Below are 16,489 nucleotides of genomic sequence, written 5' to 3'. Positions count from 1 at the left end.
CAGCAGTCTCTGATACTGCCATGCAAATGCACTACAACGAGGTCATTAATATTAAAAGGAACACTCCGAGTGATTCTCTAACCTCGTTGTGCCACATTTGAGGCCAAAATTTGCGGACAGGTCTGAGCTGTCGTTGCCTTATTTTCTGATCAGTACCTGAGCATTGATTGGCTCACGCACTGACAGGAAAGTAAAGTTTAACAGCTAAGACCCCCCCCCCCACATGCAAATTTAAAAACAAACAAATAATCCCCTAATCGAAGATTGGCAGGAGAGATGCCTACTCTCTCCTGCTGCACCACACAATCCCGACACTACCCCACCTCCACCTTGCAGCGGGAGAGATGTCCACTCTCCCCAACCCCATCTCACAATCACCCAAAACTATACCCACCCACCCCCATCCTGCAACAGGAGAGAGGCCTACTCCCTCCTGCCGTACAGTCCCCTGACACTACTACCCCTCTACCCTGCAACGGGAGAGAGGCCCACTCCCTTCCGTCACTCAACCCCCTTGACAACTGCCCCCTGCCCCTCCCTACCTTATTCATGAAGTTTCAGCCAGAAGGATGCCTTCCCACTCCGGCTGGCAGGCCCGCCTCTTACAAAATGGTGGGCTGATCCCTTCTCAGTACATCCTGGGATGTGCCGGGGAGGGGCCTAAGGTAGGGAGGAGAGGAGGGTCACAGGGGGCACGAGAAAAGTTGTCAGGGGATGGGTGATGGTGGGAGGGAGTGGGCAACTCTTCCGCTGTCAGGGGTGGGTGTCCGGAGGTTGTGTGAGCGTGGCGGGAGAGAGTGGGTGTTTCTCCTGCCGATCTTTGATTTGGTTTGATGGGTTTGGTTGTGCATGTGCTGGTCAACCATTGGTCTGACCCAGTAAGGCAATTCTTATGTTCTTCTGTGCCTATCCAAGCGGGCATTCCTGAGGACACTGTTTGGGCAGAGATGCAATGTGTATGCAGAGTTTATATAATATGTGGGTAGGAAACAGGCAATTGGTTGAATTGGGGGGATGTTTAACTGTTTATTTTAAATATGTTTTTCCTGTAAGCCACCTAGGTTTTTAGGTGAATAACATTTTTGTTGTTAATGTACTTTGTGTTCTTACGTTTTCGGTGCAAATACACCTAAAGAGCCCCTTCCATGTGCAAATGTGTAGAACACTAGAATTTACACGTTGAAGTGCACACTTGCCCTTGACCGTGCTCTTCTGTACAGGCACCCAACTAATATGGTGCACAAACGGGTGGGGCAGGGGGGTGGGGCTCCCGGTCAATGTATTTTATCTGTTCTGAAGGGGGAGGGGGGGTTTGTTTTGGTTTTTATTTATCCTGGATTATAAACCATTTAGAAAATTCCTAACAAACTAAACATTTGTCGAAAAGCAGTAAACTGTAACCCCCCCCCAAAAAAAATCTGTACATATAACCAGTGACATAATAAGGGAGGGGAGGCAGGCGGGCTAACCACACCTGGTACTGTCTTGCCCCGGGTGGAGCATCAGTGCCTCTCCTCCTCACCTCCTTAAATGTTCACTGGCGCGAGCAGCATTGGCTCCCTTCTGATGTCATTTCCTGGCAGTGGAACCAGGATGTGATGTCAAAGGGTAGCCAAGAGAGGTGCGAGCAGTGGGTGGAAACATAGAAACATAGAGTATGATGGCAGAAAAGGGCCGTTGGCCCACTCGAAGAACCCTCCCTCAACAAGAACCCTCCCTCTAAGAATTTCTTGGAGCGAACCCACTCCAACAACCCTTCCTCAACAAGAATCCTCTTTTTAAGCATTTCCCCTGAGCAAACCTACATGTTTATCCCATCGTCCCTTGAAGTCAAGTGCGTTACTGGCCTCAACTACCTGACGTGGAAGACCATTCCATCGATCAACCACTCTTTCGGTGAAGAAGTATTTCCTGATGTCACCATGAAATCTCCCACCCTTGAGTTTTAGCGGATGCCCTCTGGTTGCCATGGGCCTGCGAACATTTCAAGAGGTACATAGGGGGGTGCCTCAAGCGTCAGAGAAGAGTGGGGGTGCAAGGCGCAGCGATGCCGGCCACCAACCTTCCTTACTATGCCATTGCACATAATTTACAGAAAATAGTGATCCTGCCACATTTAGGTGCCCGCATGGTGACCCGTCAAATGCACGCAGGACATTGGCACGCCGACAATCCCGCCCCGACATCGGCACACAGGAGAAATGTGCTCCACCCTATTGCCTTAGCTTTTGCTTTCCCGTTTGCGCACTGAAGAGGGTATTTGAGAGAACCCCCTAATACACTCCTGCTCTCGTTGAGGGGGGAACCCCCCCTCCACTTATAACTCATGCTTTCCTCGCACGAACTCCATACGTTCCCTTTGTGTGGGGGGGGAGCCGCCCTCACTACAATCGGGGGATGCTGACGCGCACCGTTCCCGCAACCCCCCCCCCCAACTCCACTTACAATAGACAATAGGGTGGTGCGCATTTGTCCAGTGTGCAAATGTCAGGATGGGATTGTCAGCGTGCCAATGTCCTTCGTGCTACCGTTAGTGTATCGCCCGTACTTACTCAAGGACTATGGCTGGTGCCACAATGATACCAAGTGACGCTACTATTCTAGAACAGAACTTGGGTTGTCCAAGTGTCATTAGGTTTCAAGTTTATTAAGGTTTTGATAAACCGCTTATCTAAGAAAATCTAGGCGGTGACAGAGACAGAAGGGAAGAAGGAAAGGAAATGCAATCGAAGAGAGAAGGCATAATGATCGTAAACATCTTTGACTAGGGTTTTAAGTTCTGATTTGAATGTAGACAAGGAGTCTGGGAGAGGATTCCATAAGGACAGTGCTACAATAGAATCGACTAATCCATGTGTCTTCGGGACGCCTAAACGAAGGCACATCAGCATTTGTCCACTAGGGGGAGCCTAGCGTGTCTATAGAATGTAGGCATCCCGTTAAGAAATCAGGCCAATAATGGAGATTTGTCATGTTTTGATGACGACACCTGATGCCATTCAGCGGTGGAAAGTGAAAATCACCTAGAATCCATCCCAGAAGCTAACGACAACTCGATCAGAAGCAAATGTGGATAATCCAAACAGGGAAGCAGTTCACAGAGATCCCTATAAGACCTACCGATGTCAGAATAGCACGCAGCTTACAAATGCCATGATGTAATGCCCCTGGACCCATTCCCCTCCTACCTATATGAGAAAATCCCCACACAGGCCATCACATCTCTTAACGAACTCATAAATTCCGCCCTATTATCGGGCTTATTCTCTACGGATATGGGACACATCGCACTGACCCCTCTTCTGAAAAAAGCTGACCTAGACCCCTCCATACCATCCAGCTATCGTCCAATAGCGAATATCCCTCTCCTCACCAAGCTGCTTGAGTCTATCATATCTACCCAGCTCTCTTCCTACTTAGAAAGATTCTCTATCCTCCTACCTTACCAATATGGCTTCAGACCCAACTTCTGCACTGAATCCCTATTGGCCTCCCTAATCTCTAAAGTTCAACAACTGCATTCTCGTAACAAGTTTGCTGTTCTTCTACAATTCGACCTCTCCGCAGCTTTTGACGTTGTCCACCACGACATTCTAATCTTCCAACTCTCCGAGATAGGCATTAGCTCCACAGTTCTTGATTGGTTCTCCAAATTCTTGCGCTCCCGCTCTTACACGGTCAACATGAGCGGCACCTCAACCTCCCCCTGGATCCCGACCTGTGGTGTCCCGCAAGGCTCACCCCTCTCCCAATCCTTTTTAACATTTACATGTCCTCCCTGAAACTACTCCAACTATCCCCCCTTGAAACTCTTTACACTTACGCTGATGACATCCTCGTCCTCCTCGAGACCGACTCGAACCTCACTAACCTCTCTACGAATATATCCTCATGCATATCAAACCTCCAATCCTGGGCACTCACAGTTCAAATGAAACTGAACGAGTCCAAAACAAAACTCCTTTGGCTCGGCCCAAAATTAGACCATTTACCCTCCTCTATCCCACTGTCCTCCGGATCCTCATTACAGCTCGAGTTCTCAAGCAAAGTTCTGTGTGTCACCTTAGACTCCGCACTATCCTTCAACGACCATCTCCAATCCTTGGTAAAAAAATGCTTCTTCAGCCTTTACATGCTAAGGAAAGTCAGACCTATTTTCACCAAAAACACTTTGCAGTCCTAGTACAATCCATCATCCTTTTCAGATTGGACTATTGCAATTCTATCTACCTTAGCCTAACCAAGAAAAGCCTCCACAGACTTCAGCGGATTCAGAACGCCGCGGCTAAGCTTATTTTCGCAAAAAGCAAATTTGATCACGTCTCGCCACTTCTATCTAAGCTTCATTGGCTCCCTGTAATCCCCAGGATCCACTTCAAATGTGCGTGCCTAGCCTACAAGATCCTACATGGCATCCTTCCTGCCATCATCCCTCTATCCTGGAACTCCCCAACCCCTACCTCCTCCAGACCCTCCCAAACTCTTAAACTATCCTTCCCTTCCACAAAAGGTATTTCTCATGCAGGCAAACTTGGGTCATCCCTCCTCTTTAGAACCACTGAGATCTGGAATAACCTTACTTCCCCGCTCCGAACCTCAAGCTCCCTCCAACTTTTCCGTAAACACCTAAAAACCTGGCTATTCTCAAAACTGTAACACTTCTCCCCTCTTAGGCCTCTCCCTCCACCCTCCCTTCTACTCCTACTCTTAAACTCCCCACTGGAGTTCTCTCTCACCCTATTTCCTGTAAACCGTGTCGAGCTCTGCATCTGCGGAGATGGTGCGGTATATAAACCCAAGGTTTAGTTTAGTTTAGTGTCATAAGGTGGGGTCATATCAGCAAGCACTCTATATCACGCAGCCAGAACATAAACGGGCAGATCTCACAAAGGGATTTTCAGCATGAATGACATTCTTTAATGCTACTTGGAGTTGAACAGATCGATATCTGCTGCTCACAAAGAATCACAATATTTGAGAACTTTTAAAAACGTAGTTATTTGTTAATGCATTTTTCTAGGAACTGATCTTTGCGATTGTTCTTTTGATGGGCACTTTATGTGATTTTCTGATGATTATATGTTAATGTTTGATTTTATTTGTCTTACTGAATAATAATAATAATAATTTTATTCTTATATACCGCCATACTAAAAAAAGTTCTAGGTGGTTCACAACAAACTGGGCAAGTACATAAGATACAGATGAAATACAACAGATTGGAATAAGAGAAACTTAACAATAATGAGTGGAATGCATTTACAATATAATGCAGATAAAATACATTAAGAAATAAAGAGAAAGCTGATAAAATACCAGCTCAATAGATAAAAGAAATGCATATAATACAAATAAAATATCAGCTGAGTCTAAACTAATTAACAGTTTAAAAAAGAATGAGTTAAAAACTAACCTAACCAGCAAAGTTGATGCATATAATACAGATAAAAGTACATCAAATAGAGCTAAAAAGACTTATTAAAAACATAGCAGTGTGTTAAGATACCAACCTATCCAAAAGGTGTGTCTAAATAGGAAGATTTTCCAAGCCATGAATTCAGTTTAGCGGCTTGAAACGAGAGGCTTCTCTCAGGGAACTTCTTAGAACGGCAGGATTTTATGGAAGGAGAACTAAACAAGATACTCTGTGTGGGATCTTATTAGCGCAACTCAAGGAAAACTGTATGTAACGATATGGAAACCGTTTAGGTTTAAACGATGTAGAAAGTTTTCTAATAAAAATAATAAACTGGGGAGCACCCGATTAATGCACTATCACAGAGAAACTGATCGTGGTGCTTACAGGGGATGTACATAAAGTGGGTCGGCAGATGGACCCGCATCAGCCCTTAAACTAAACTAAAACTCTTCAACCACAAGCAGCTCGACTCGGTTAACAATAACGTAAGCAGAAAAAAACAAGAGAGCTTTCTGGAATGAAACGAAGGAGCCTAAACTTCTTCTCACCCTACACAAGTTTCCCCTTCCCATGTATTTATCTAGGTGGAAAGCAGGGCAAGTGCACTCTGGCTCCCTGTGCTGTGGGGGCACAAGACGGTTTTCTCCCAGTAGCCCTGATTTTGGCACGTTTGGTTATGCCACCCTGATGCCTGAAACGCCTTCTAAGACCAACCGAGACTCTCCTCCTCCACACAGGGAACAACTTAAACTAGCTCTTTACGGTCTTGCCCCTAAATACATAACTGAGCTCTTCTCCTTCTCAGCCAACAGACACAAGAGAAGCTCCCACTTGCACTTCGTTTCTCCCCCGGTCAGAGGTTGCAAATTAGAAAAACACTATGGACACCTTCTCTCACATCAAGCAGCTTTATGGGGTAAAGAACTAGAACAACTCCTCTCGCCCACCAGGAAACGCCTCAAAACTCACCTGTTCCTGAAGTACCTAGACAGTTGACCCGTTCCTCTCTTTCCCCTCCTTAACGATTCACTGGTCCTCTCCCCCACTTGTTCTCCCTTCCCTTAAGTTCTATCAACTTGTACTTCACTAATCTTTTGTAAACCGCATAGAACTTAACAGTACTGCGTACTCATCAATGCGCAGCACTACTCTTACTCTACCTGCTCACCACTAGATGCTGCAATGCAGACCACTCTAACACATCCCCCATCCCCATTCACATCTCCCTACACCGCTCAGTAAAACCCAAATCCCCTACTTGCACTCTCCACACTACTCAAGACCACCCAAACTCCAATCGCCCCCTACCCACCCCCTCCCCCACAAACAGACCAAGCCTCGCCCAAAGAAACCAAGAACACTAAAAAAACTGGTGTACTCCCACCTCTCCCCAACTGACCATACCAACCACCAGCCCCTACTTGGCGCATACCTAAATATCAGATCTATGCGAAATAAATCGATTCTGATCAAAGATTGGCTGACGGAAACTAACCCCGACTTTGTCCTTCTCGCGGAAACCTGGTTGCAATCAGACAAGGACATTATCATTAAAGACTGTCTACCCCCAGGATTCAAGATTCTCTCACTAGCCAGAACATGGGGAAGAGGAGGTGGATTAGCAATAATCTTCCGAGACCGGCTAAACTGTACCACTCTCAACACAATATCCTCGCCTAACGCAGAAATTCTAACCATCTCTCTAACCCCAAAATCACTACCCGCCTCACTAACTATCACTCTATTTTATATCCCTCCAAAAAAATGGACCCTGGCCAAAGAGGTCTTTGAGGAATCCCTACTAACCAACTCTTTAACAAGCCCTTATAACCTACTATGCGGGTATATTAACATCCATCTGGAGCAAACTGACCAACCAGAAATCTCGAACTTATGGTCACTTCTCACCCAACTAGGCTATGCCAAACAACCCCCTATCAAAACCCACCAAAGGGGTCACCAGCTAGACCTGGTAACTTTCTCCTCCAAGGAACAAGCCAATCCCATATTCTATTGGAAACAAGGCAGCTGGTCAGACTCTCTCTGGTCGGATCACTGTCTATGCACCTTCTCAATAGGATGCCAACATAATCCCCCAAAAAACAGCAAAACTAGAATCATCCAAACCCACACTACCAGAGGAAAGATTGACCCAGTGGATTTTTGGTCTCGGTTCGAACTAACCACCAATCAATCCGAAGAAATGGAGCAACTCATGACCTCCTGGATCAAGGATAGTACTAACATACTAAATGAGATCGCCCCATTAAGACCCGCAGAATAAGAACTTCAAACCAAGAAGGCTGGTTCGATTCAGAACTGCTACTACTAAAGAAGGAACTCAGAAAAGCAGAAAGACTATGGCATAAATCAAGAACCCAAGAACACAGACTGGCCTGAAGAATAAAACTAAAAAACTACAAAAACCTCACCAACGAAAAAAGAAAAAATTTTTACTCTCACAAAATTGGTAACATTAAAAACAACAGTAGGAACCTCTTTAAATTGGTCAATGACCTATACAATATCGAAACCATCACAAACATCCATGAAGAATCCACTCTAACCGCCAATTCCCTTGCAGACTTCTTTAACACCAAGATTCAAAAATTAAGATCAACTTTACCTACCAGGACCAATCCCCTCGAACTGTTCCCCATTCTCCCAGACCCTGGTTTACCTAACCCAGACCCAGGATCCAAAACCGACCTTAGCTGGAAACAATTCTCAACAATAGACTGGCAAACCTTTAATACTTACTACAACAAATACACCCACTCCTTCTGCAAATTGGACACATGCCCACCAAACATCATGAAAACCGCCCCGAGCCTCTTCAAAGCAAACATGAAGAGATGGGTTAACTCCCTACTGTCCACAGGAAACTTCCCGCCAGAGCAAGGCCACATAATGATTACCCCTATCATAAAAAACACAAAAGAATCACCAAATTCCCCATCAAACTACAAGCATCCCCTTATTCACCAAAATAGCAGAAGGGATGGTACAAGCTGAGCTCTCCGCATACCTAGAGAAATTCAACATCCTAAGCGACAACCAATCTGGCTTCCGCGCGGATCACAGCACTGAAACCATCATAGCCGCCCTTCTTGACTATCTCCACACGCTCTTTAGTCAAGGCTCTAGTGCCTTAATCATACAACTAGATTTGAGCAGTGCCTTTGACCTGGTCGACCACACCATTCTCCTGGAATGCCTGGCACACATTGGCATCTCCGATCAGGTCCTCAACTGGTTTCAGGGGTTCCTAAAAAACAGAACCTACAAGGTACTCAAGAATAACTCTTTCTCATATAGCTGGGACAACATCTACGGTGTCCCGCAGGGCTCCCCCCTATCCCCCACACTGTTCAATATCTACCTGGCCTCCCTAGGTAACCTCCTACACACCCTCAAGCTGAAATTTTTCATCTACGCAGATGACATCACAATAGCCATCCCTCTAACCAGTGTTTCACCAGAACTACTCGAATACATCACAAACATCCTCAACCAGATTGAACTCTGGATGCTATCATTCAGACTGAAACTAAATCCTGATAAAACAAAATTTTTCCTAGCCACCCCCAAAGATAAAATCAGGGACACTACAATTCAACTGAAAAGAATGACTTTCCCCCTCGAACATACCTTAAAAATCCTGGGAGTCATGTTTGACAAAAATTTATCCCTAGAATATCACACCGACCTCATAGTCAAGAAATGCTTCTCGGCACTCTGGAAACTCCGCACTATAAAAAAATACTTCGATGACACCTCATTCCGCCTTCTAGTGCAAGCTTCCATTCTAAGCATCCTAGACTACTGCAATATTATCTACCTGAACTCCACGAAGAAAATTACCAGGAGACTAAAAATGATCCAGAACACCGCCGTTCGCCTCATTTATGGCCTAAAGAAATGGGAACATATCACCCCGTTCTACCACCAACTCCACTGGCTGCCTTTCGAATCCAGAGTGCTCTTCAAGTTCGCATGCTTCTGTTACAAATTGGTAAATGGCTATTCACCAAGATACATCAATCCCCACTTTAACCTCTACTGCTCTTACAAGAAATCCCGCAGAATTCAGCTGTTCGCCTTCCCTTCGCTAAAGCTGTGTCACCTCAAAAGATTCTTAGACAAAACCTTCGCCTTCCAAGCAGCCAAGCTGAACCCATGGCTAGCCCAAATGATACTGGAGGCCCCCACTTACCTCGGCTTTAGAAAACTACTCAAAACCCACCTATTCAGCAAACAAGACCCCCTAACCGCCCCCTCCCGGTAATCGCCTGACCTTTGCCCGGCTCAGCTCCTCCTTCTTGATCACTTCTTTCCCCCCTCTCTGCTACCCTCCTCCTTCTACATCTGCCAAACTCGGCTAATTATGTTGTAAACCTGATATATTGTTGTAAATCTGTATGTCAATGCGGATCCTAACCTAATTGATGTAAACCGCCTAGAACTCTTTGGGTATGGCGGTATATAAGAATAAAATTATTATTATTATTATTATTATTATTATTATTAATAAACCATGTTATTTCTAGAAGCATTTCTTTTTTTTAACTTTATTTAGTTTTTAATGCCAACAAAAAGTGCAATACAATTTATATACAAATAATGATAATCAACTAAGCATTTATAATCAATCAGAATCTATACAAAAGATAAAAATTCCCTTCCCCATCAATCGTTACCATAGGAATAATACCCCCCCCTCCCGCTCCCACCCCCCTCTGGATGTGTGGGTGAAAAAACAACGGAAAATAAAGATAAAAGACGACTATAGCAAATCTACAAAAGACCCCAAACTAATTTGAATATCTTATTATGCTCCAGCAAGTCAGCATTTATTTTCTCATATTTATAAGTTAAACATAAGCTTGCCAACCAAAAAGGAAAACTAAAGCGATCCCAATTCTTCCAATTGCGAGTAATCATTTGCATGGCTATCCCGGTCATAATTAGAAAAAGCCGGCATTTATAGCGATCCGTGGGGAGGCTTAATATGCAATAACATTCCGCATACGTCAATGGAATTCATGCCTCCACTTTGGTATTAATCTGTCCCCATATTGACTTCCAAAAGTTAAGTATCAAAGGACAATAGAAGAGCAGATGATCCAGTGTCCCTACATCAAGACGACAGTGCCAGCAGGGGTCCAGAAACTTCTATGTAACAGTTTGTCTCATAGATGCCGACACTCCAAGTCCAAATTCATGGCCATTGAGATGCAGAAATCTGATGCTTTTTATCTCAATGCTCCAAATGTCCCGAAGACTAGTTTTTGGCTTTTTATTCAGGAATTCAGATAGTATTTTTTAGTTCTAGAAGCATTTCAATAAGAGATATGTTGTTTACTGCTAGTTTTAAGAGAAATGGTGCTGTGAGGATCTATGAAATCTGGGTTTTAAGATGTAACTATTGCATTTGTAATTCAAGAGATTTGTATAAAACCTGTTTGCTTTATCTTATGTATGTTACTTTTATAATGCCGCTTAGGAATAAGCGGTTGATAAATTTTTTTTAAATAAATAAACTTCACCAAGGGCTTCTGATCAATTATTTCAATTTCGACAAAGTTTAAAAACCTGATTGTTTTCACAATGGTTAATTTGATTTTAGCTGTCATCTAGTAATTTGAAGCAATTCAACATACTTTTTTCTAACTTTTTCCATCCATCTAATCTAACCAATTTCTGTTTTTATCCCACAGTTTTTACTTGTTAAGTTTCATTTTTTAACGAACTGTAAACCGAGTAGATTCGGAATATAAAATGAAAATTAGATTAGATTAGATTAGCAAGCCAAAAGGTTCAACAGTGTCACATGTGAAACTCTCCTTACCTTGTCTATCATATCTGGTCGGTTGGTGGCTGCCAAAATGGTGACATCTTTTAACTGTTCTATGCCGTCCATTTCAGTGAGCAACTGAGCCAGGACACGATCGGCCACGTTTCCAGTGCCTGCAGAACTGAAGGAAGAAAAAACAGGATGATTTTTCCCTTCTAAAATCAGCAAATCCAGCAGACTCTGAAAACTAGCACATGGAATATAAAGGTGTCTTTGTCTTAATTTCACATTCAGTAGCAGTACAAAAATGTAAGATAGCACCAAAAAAACAAATATATAGACACAAAGGAACAATCATAAGATGAAAGGAAAAGTAAAGCACCGTTGAGCCCAACCCGTGACCATACCTGGTTGCACATTCCCAGCCGATCCCAAAACGTCCATCCATTTCTCCCCATCTCTTTTCCAGGGATAAACTAAACTAAACCTTAAGTTTGTATATCGCATCATCTCCATAAAGATAGAGCTCGGCACAGTTTACAGGTAATTCAGTAAATGAGGGAAGGACATAATAGGAAATTAGAGGTTGTGAAGAGGAGAGCTAGCTTTACATTTTCAATAGACAGCTTTGTGTTCTGGAGAAAAGCCAGGTTTTCAGATGCTTTCGGAATAATTGGAATGAGCCTAGGTTCCACAGCGGAGCAGGGAGGTTGTTCCAAAGCTCAGTAAATTTGAAGAAAGATTCACTGAGCTTTGGAACAACCTCCCTGCTTCGCTGCGGAACCTAGGCTCATTTATCTGCATACATGACGCCTTTTAACGAGGGGCAAGAGCAGGGGTGTCAAAGTCCCTCCTCGAGGGCCACAATCCAGTCAGGTTTTCAGGATTTCCCCAATGAATATGCATGAGATCTATTAGCATAGAATGAAAGAAGGGCATGCAAATAGATCTCATGCATATTCATTGGGGAAATCCTGAAAACCCGACTGGATTGCGGCCCTCGAGGGGAGACTTTGACACCCCTGCTCTAAGGTATACATCCAGTCTCTCCTCATACGTCTTTTGGCACAAACCTCCTACCATTTTCGTAGCCCTCCTCTAGACCGCTTTAAGTCATCTCATGTCCTTAAAGAATAAAATAAGTTTTGTTCAAATACCTAATAACAGGAGGAGAAAAAGCTCCAGGGCCCAAGTTCTCAGCAACTACTGAAAATGCCTCCTCAACAGCTGAGAAACTCATTGGGAGCAGCCATGCCCACACAATTTCGCATAGTCCCAGGGCCCTGAAGCAGCTTATTTCAGTGAAACCCTGGCATCAGCAGCAGGAAACCTTATACCGTTATTTAATGTGAACTATTTTTGCCCAAATTGAAGTACAATTTCTAAAAGAGTTTCTAAGCTGAGAGGGCGGTTGGTGAGAACTTTAGTTCCTGAGGCTTTTTCTCCCCCTGATATTAGGTATTTGAAAGCAGCTTATTTTATGCTTACACACATACAGAAGTTTGAGGTAAGAACTGTTTAAGACTCAGAGGCCAAAACACTCCCAAACCACTCCACACAAGACAGAAACCTTGAACAGTTTCAAAGCGATCTCCCTCAACGACCTTAAAACCACAATCAACTCCGTGCGCCCCACGACCTCGATCCTGGACCCATGTCTCTCCACTACACTCCTGGATACAAACGAGCTATTCCTGGAATCCATCCTGCCCCTAATAAACGAGTCCCTTACGACAGGTGTAGTTCCACAGAGCTGGAAATCAGCTATAGTAAAAGCAGCCATGGACCCAGACAACCCAAGCAGCTCCAGACCTGTCTCAAACCTGACATTCACGCAATTGCAAGACTTCATGGAGACAAACCTCCCCCTCTCCAACTGTGTTTTATTTGGCTGAGAACTAAGCCATCAATAAATGCTCTCCTATCCATCTGGCGTGGTTGTTGGAGCCACCTGACCATCGATGTGTATTCACACAAGATCCAAAGCGATCCCAGACATATTAGATTTAGTTTTAATTCTTTATTTTGAATTTATGATACCACCTTTAACTACGATAGTAGAGCAAGGCAGTGCAGAATCTACAACTTAAAATGCTGGAACAGAACTACAAATCTTGATAGGATAGAACCAGCCATACCGACAACGTAACAGGGGAAAGGGGAATTGAACCAACGGTTCTGGGATCACAGCCATTAGACCAAACAGCCATGTCTTTACAGCAATTTTCAATAAGACTCATTGCAAATGGCTAAAGGTCATGAATTGCATAATGCTGGAGCTGTGGCACAGTGGTTAGAACTACAGCCTCTCATTGCACCAGGTACGTTAGAAAGATTGTGAGCCCAGTGGGACGGTTAGGGAAAATGCTTGATGTACCTGTATGTAAACCGCTTTGAGTCCCTTTCCCTGATGTCATAATGCCTCGTTCCACCAATAAGAGCCAACCTCCTCAGTGATGTCACAATGGCTTCATTGTTCTATACTTGGCTCACTTCTACGATTGCATTGGAGGAGAGTGTGGTGCAGTGGTTAGAGCTCCAGCCTCAGCACCCTGGGGTTAAGGGTTCCCTGTGACCCTGGGCAAGTCACTTAATCCCCCCATCACCTCAGGTTCATTAGATAGATTGTGAGGCCACTGGGACTGATAAGGAAAATGCTTGACGTACCTGTATGTAAACCGCTTTGAGTCCCTTTCCCTGATGTCATAATGCCTCGTTCCACCAATAAGAGCCAACCTCCTCAGTGATGTCACAATGGCTTCATTGTTCTACACTTGGCTCACTTCTGCTATTGCATTGGAGGAGAATGTGGTGCAGTGGTTAGAGCTCCAGCCTCAGCACCCTGGGGTTAAGGGTTCCCTGTGACCCTGGGCAAGTCACTTAATCCTCCACTGCATTTGATAGACTGTGAGCCCACCGGGACAGACAGGGAAAATGCTTGACGCACCTGTATGTAAACCGCTTTGAGTCCCTTTCCCTGATGTCATAATGCCTCGTTCCACCAATAAGAGCCAACCTCCTCAGTGATGTCACAATGGCTTCATTGTTCTACACTTGGCTCACTTCTGCTATTGCATTGGAGGAGAATGTGGTGCAGTGGTTAGAGCTCCAGCCTCAGCACCCTGAGGTTCTGGGTTCAAACCCCACACTGTTCCTTTTGACCCTGGGCAAGTCACTTAATCACCCCATCGCCTCAGGTTCATTAGATAGATTGTGAGGCCACTGGGACTGATAAGGAAAATGCTTGACGTACCTGTATGTAAACCGCTTTGAGTCCCTTTCCCTGATGTCATAATGCCTCGTTCCACCAATAAGAGCCAACCTCCTCAGTGATGTCACAATGGCTTCATTGTTCTATACTTGGCTCACTTCTATTATTGCATTGGAGGAGAATGTGGTGCAGTGGTTAGAGCTCCAGCCTCAGCACCCTGGGGTTAAGGGTTCCCTGTGACCCTGGGCAAGTCACTTAATCCCCCCATCACCTCAGGTTCATTAGATAGATTGTGAGGCCACTGGGACTGATAAGGAAAATGCTTGACGTACCTGTATGTAAACCGCTTTGAGTCCCTTTCCCTGATGTCATAATGCCTCGTTCCACCAATAAGAGCCAACCTCCTCAGTGATGTCACAATGGCTTCATTGTTCTATACTTGGCTCACTTCTATTATTGCATTGGAGGAGAATGTGGTGCAGTGGTTAGAGCTCCAGCCTCAGCACCCTGGGGTTAAGGGTTCCCTGTGACCCTGGGCAAGTCACTTAATCCCCCCATCACCTCAGGTTCATTAGATAGATTGTGAGGCCACTGGGACTGATAAGGAAAATGCTTGACGTACCTGTATGTAAACCGCTTTGAGTCCCTTTCCCTGATGTCATAATGCCTCGTTCCACCAATAAGAGCCAACCTCATCAGTGATGTCACAATGGCTTCATTGGCTCAGTTCTGCTATTGCATTGGAGGAGAGTGTGGTGCAGAGGTTAGAGCTACAGCCTCCGCACCCTGAGCTTGTGGGTTCAAATCCCACACTACTCCTTGTGACCCTGGGCAAGTCACTTAATCCCCCCAGTGCCCCAGGTACATTAGATAGATTGTGAGCCCACCAGGACAGACAGGGGAAAATGTAAACTACTTAGGCTATAATTGGTATATAAATGCTATAAAGAAAAAAAAACCCACCGTGTCGTGTGGATTCCAGCCGGTAATCATTTATGGGCCGAAGCGTATGTAGTGGGGCATATGGGATAGTTAGACAATGAAGGTATTTGGATAGACCGTAGCGGAAAGGCTTGAACACAAGGAAAAGGATTTTAAGTTTGATTTGTTGTTCTATTGGAAGCCAACAATATTCCTTACAATGAAGATGTCCCGGGAGAACACGATAAAAAGCAGGGATGGTCCACGGTTATGGGATGGGAGCTGTCAAGACTGGAAAGCTTTGAAGAAACTTTTAAAAACTGAATTGTCAGGCAGGGTCTGTAGAATGTGATATCGTTGCACTGACGTAATATTATGTATGTTACCAGCGTAATCTGCTTCGGTTTTGAAGCGGAATAAAAAAATGTATTTATTTATTGAAAGCATCATGAAGACAAGAACATTTTGTGACATTCAAATAGACAAGGAAAACCAATGCAAACAGGGCGAATCAAAGCTTATTGCCGAGAAAGCATCAAGAAATTCACCACCTACAGGAGCGAGATATATTCATTCACTAAGGGCGAGATGGGAGTAGATTTGCTAACGAACTGCAGTGTTTGTACTTTGCAAAATTCCACATAAACCTTTGAAGAATGGCTTGAAGAGCATTTCGCTTTTTCTAACTTAATATACATTACATGAAAAAAATGCTATCACCTTCGACATTTATCCAAACAAGAGTCATCCTTCACACATCCCTGGACCAAAACACAGCAAAGACGAGAAAAGATGCTGGAATACGGAAGGGGGAAAGATTGGCTAATCGTATATTATGCATGCTAACCTGGTGCTAAGGTCTTTTGGGTCACGCATGCTTCCTGCCAAAGGATTTCAAACGCATGGGCAAGTCGCCATTCACCAAAATGCCTGAAAATGGACTAGTGAGATTTATGAATGTCCTGACCTTCTCTGCAGACATCTTGCACGCCACACCAGGACAACTAAACAAAGCCATATTAGGTACAATCCTCTGGCAAGCCGACTTTGCGGTGGGAGGGAGTTCGTGCAATATCCCAGAGAAGCACCCGGCTTGTAGAAAACCTGGTGTGAGCTCCAAGAAGCTGTAACTCTGAGGACA

General features: G+C 44.4%; 1 protein-coding gene across 2 annotated transcripts in view; it reads right to left on the bottom strand.

The window, feature by feature from the left end:
- SPATA5 (spermatogenesis associated 5) overlaps positions 1–16,489 on the bottom strand; it is a 460,802-nt gene that overhangs the window by 234,259 nt on the left and 210,054 nt on the right. For both annotated transcript variants that reach the window (XM_033938624.1, XM_033938615.1), the window contains exon 14: positions 11,271–11,397. In XM_033938624.1, the coding sequence (XP_033794515.1) occupies positions 11,271–11,397 (127 nt within the window). The remainder of the gene's footprint in view (positions 1–11,270; positions 11,398–16,489) is intronic.

The sequence above is a fragment of the Geotrypetes seraphini genome, chromosome 1, assembly GCF_902459505.1.
Source record: "Geotrypetes seraphini chromosome 1, aGeoSer1.1, whole genome shotgun sequence".
In the NCBI taxonomy this organism is placed as follows: domain Eukaryota; kingdom Metazoa; phylum Chordata; class Amphibia; order Gymnophiona; family Dermophiidae; genus Geotrypetes; species Geotrypetes seraphini.
Note: the sequence above shows the minus strand (reverse complement) of the source record. Positions and strands in the feature narration are given on the sequence as shown.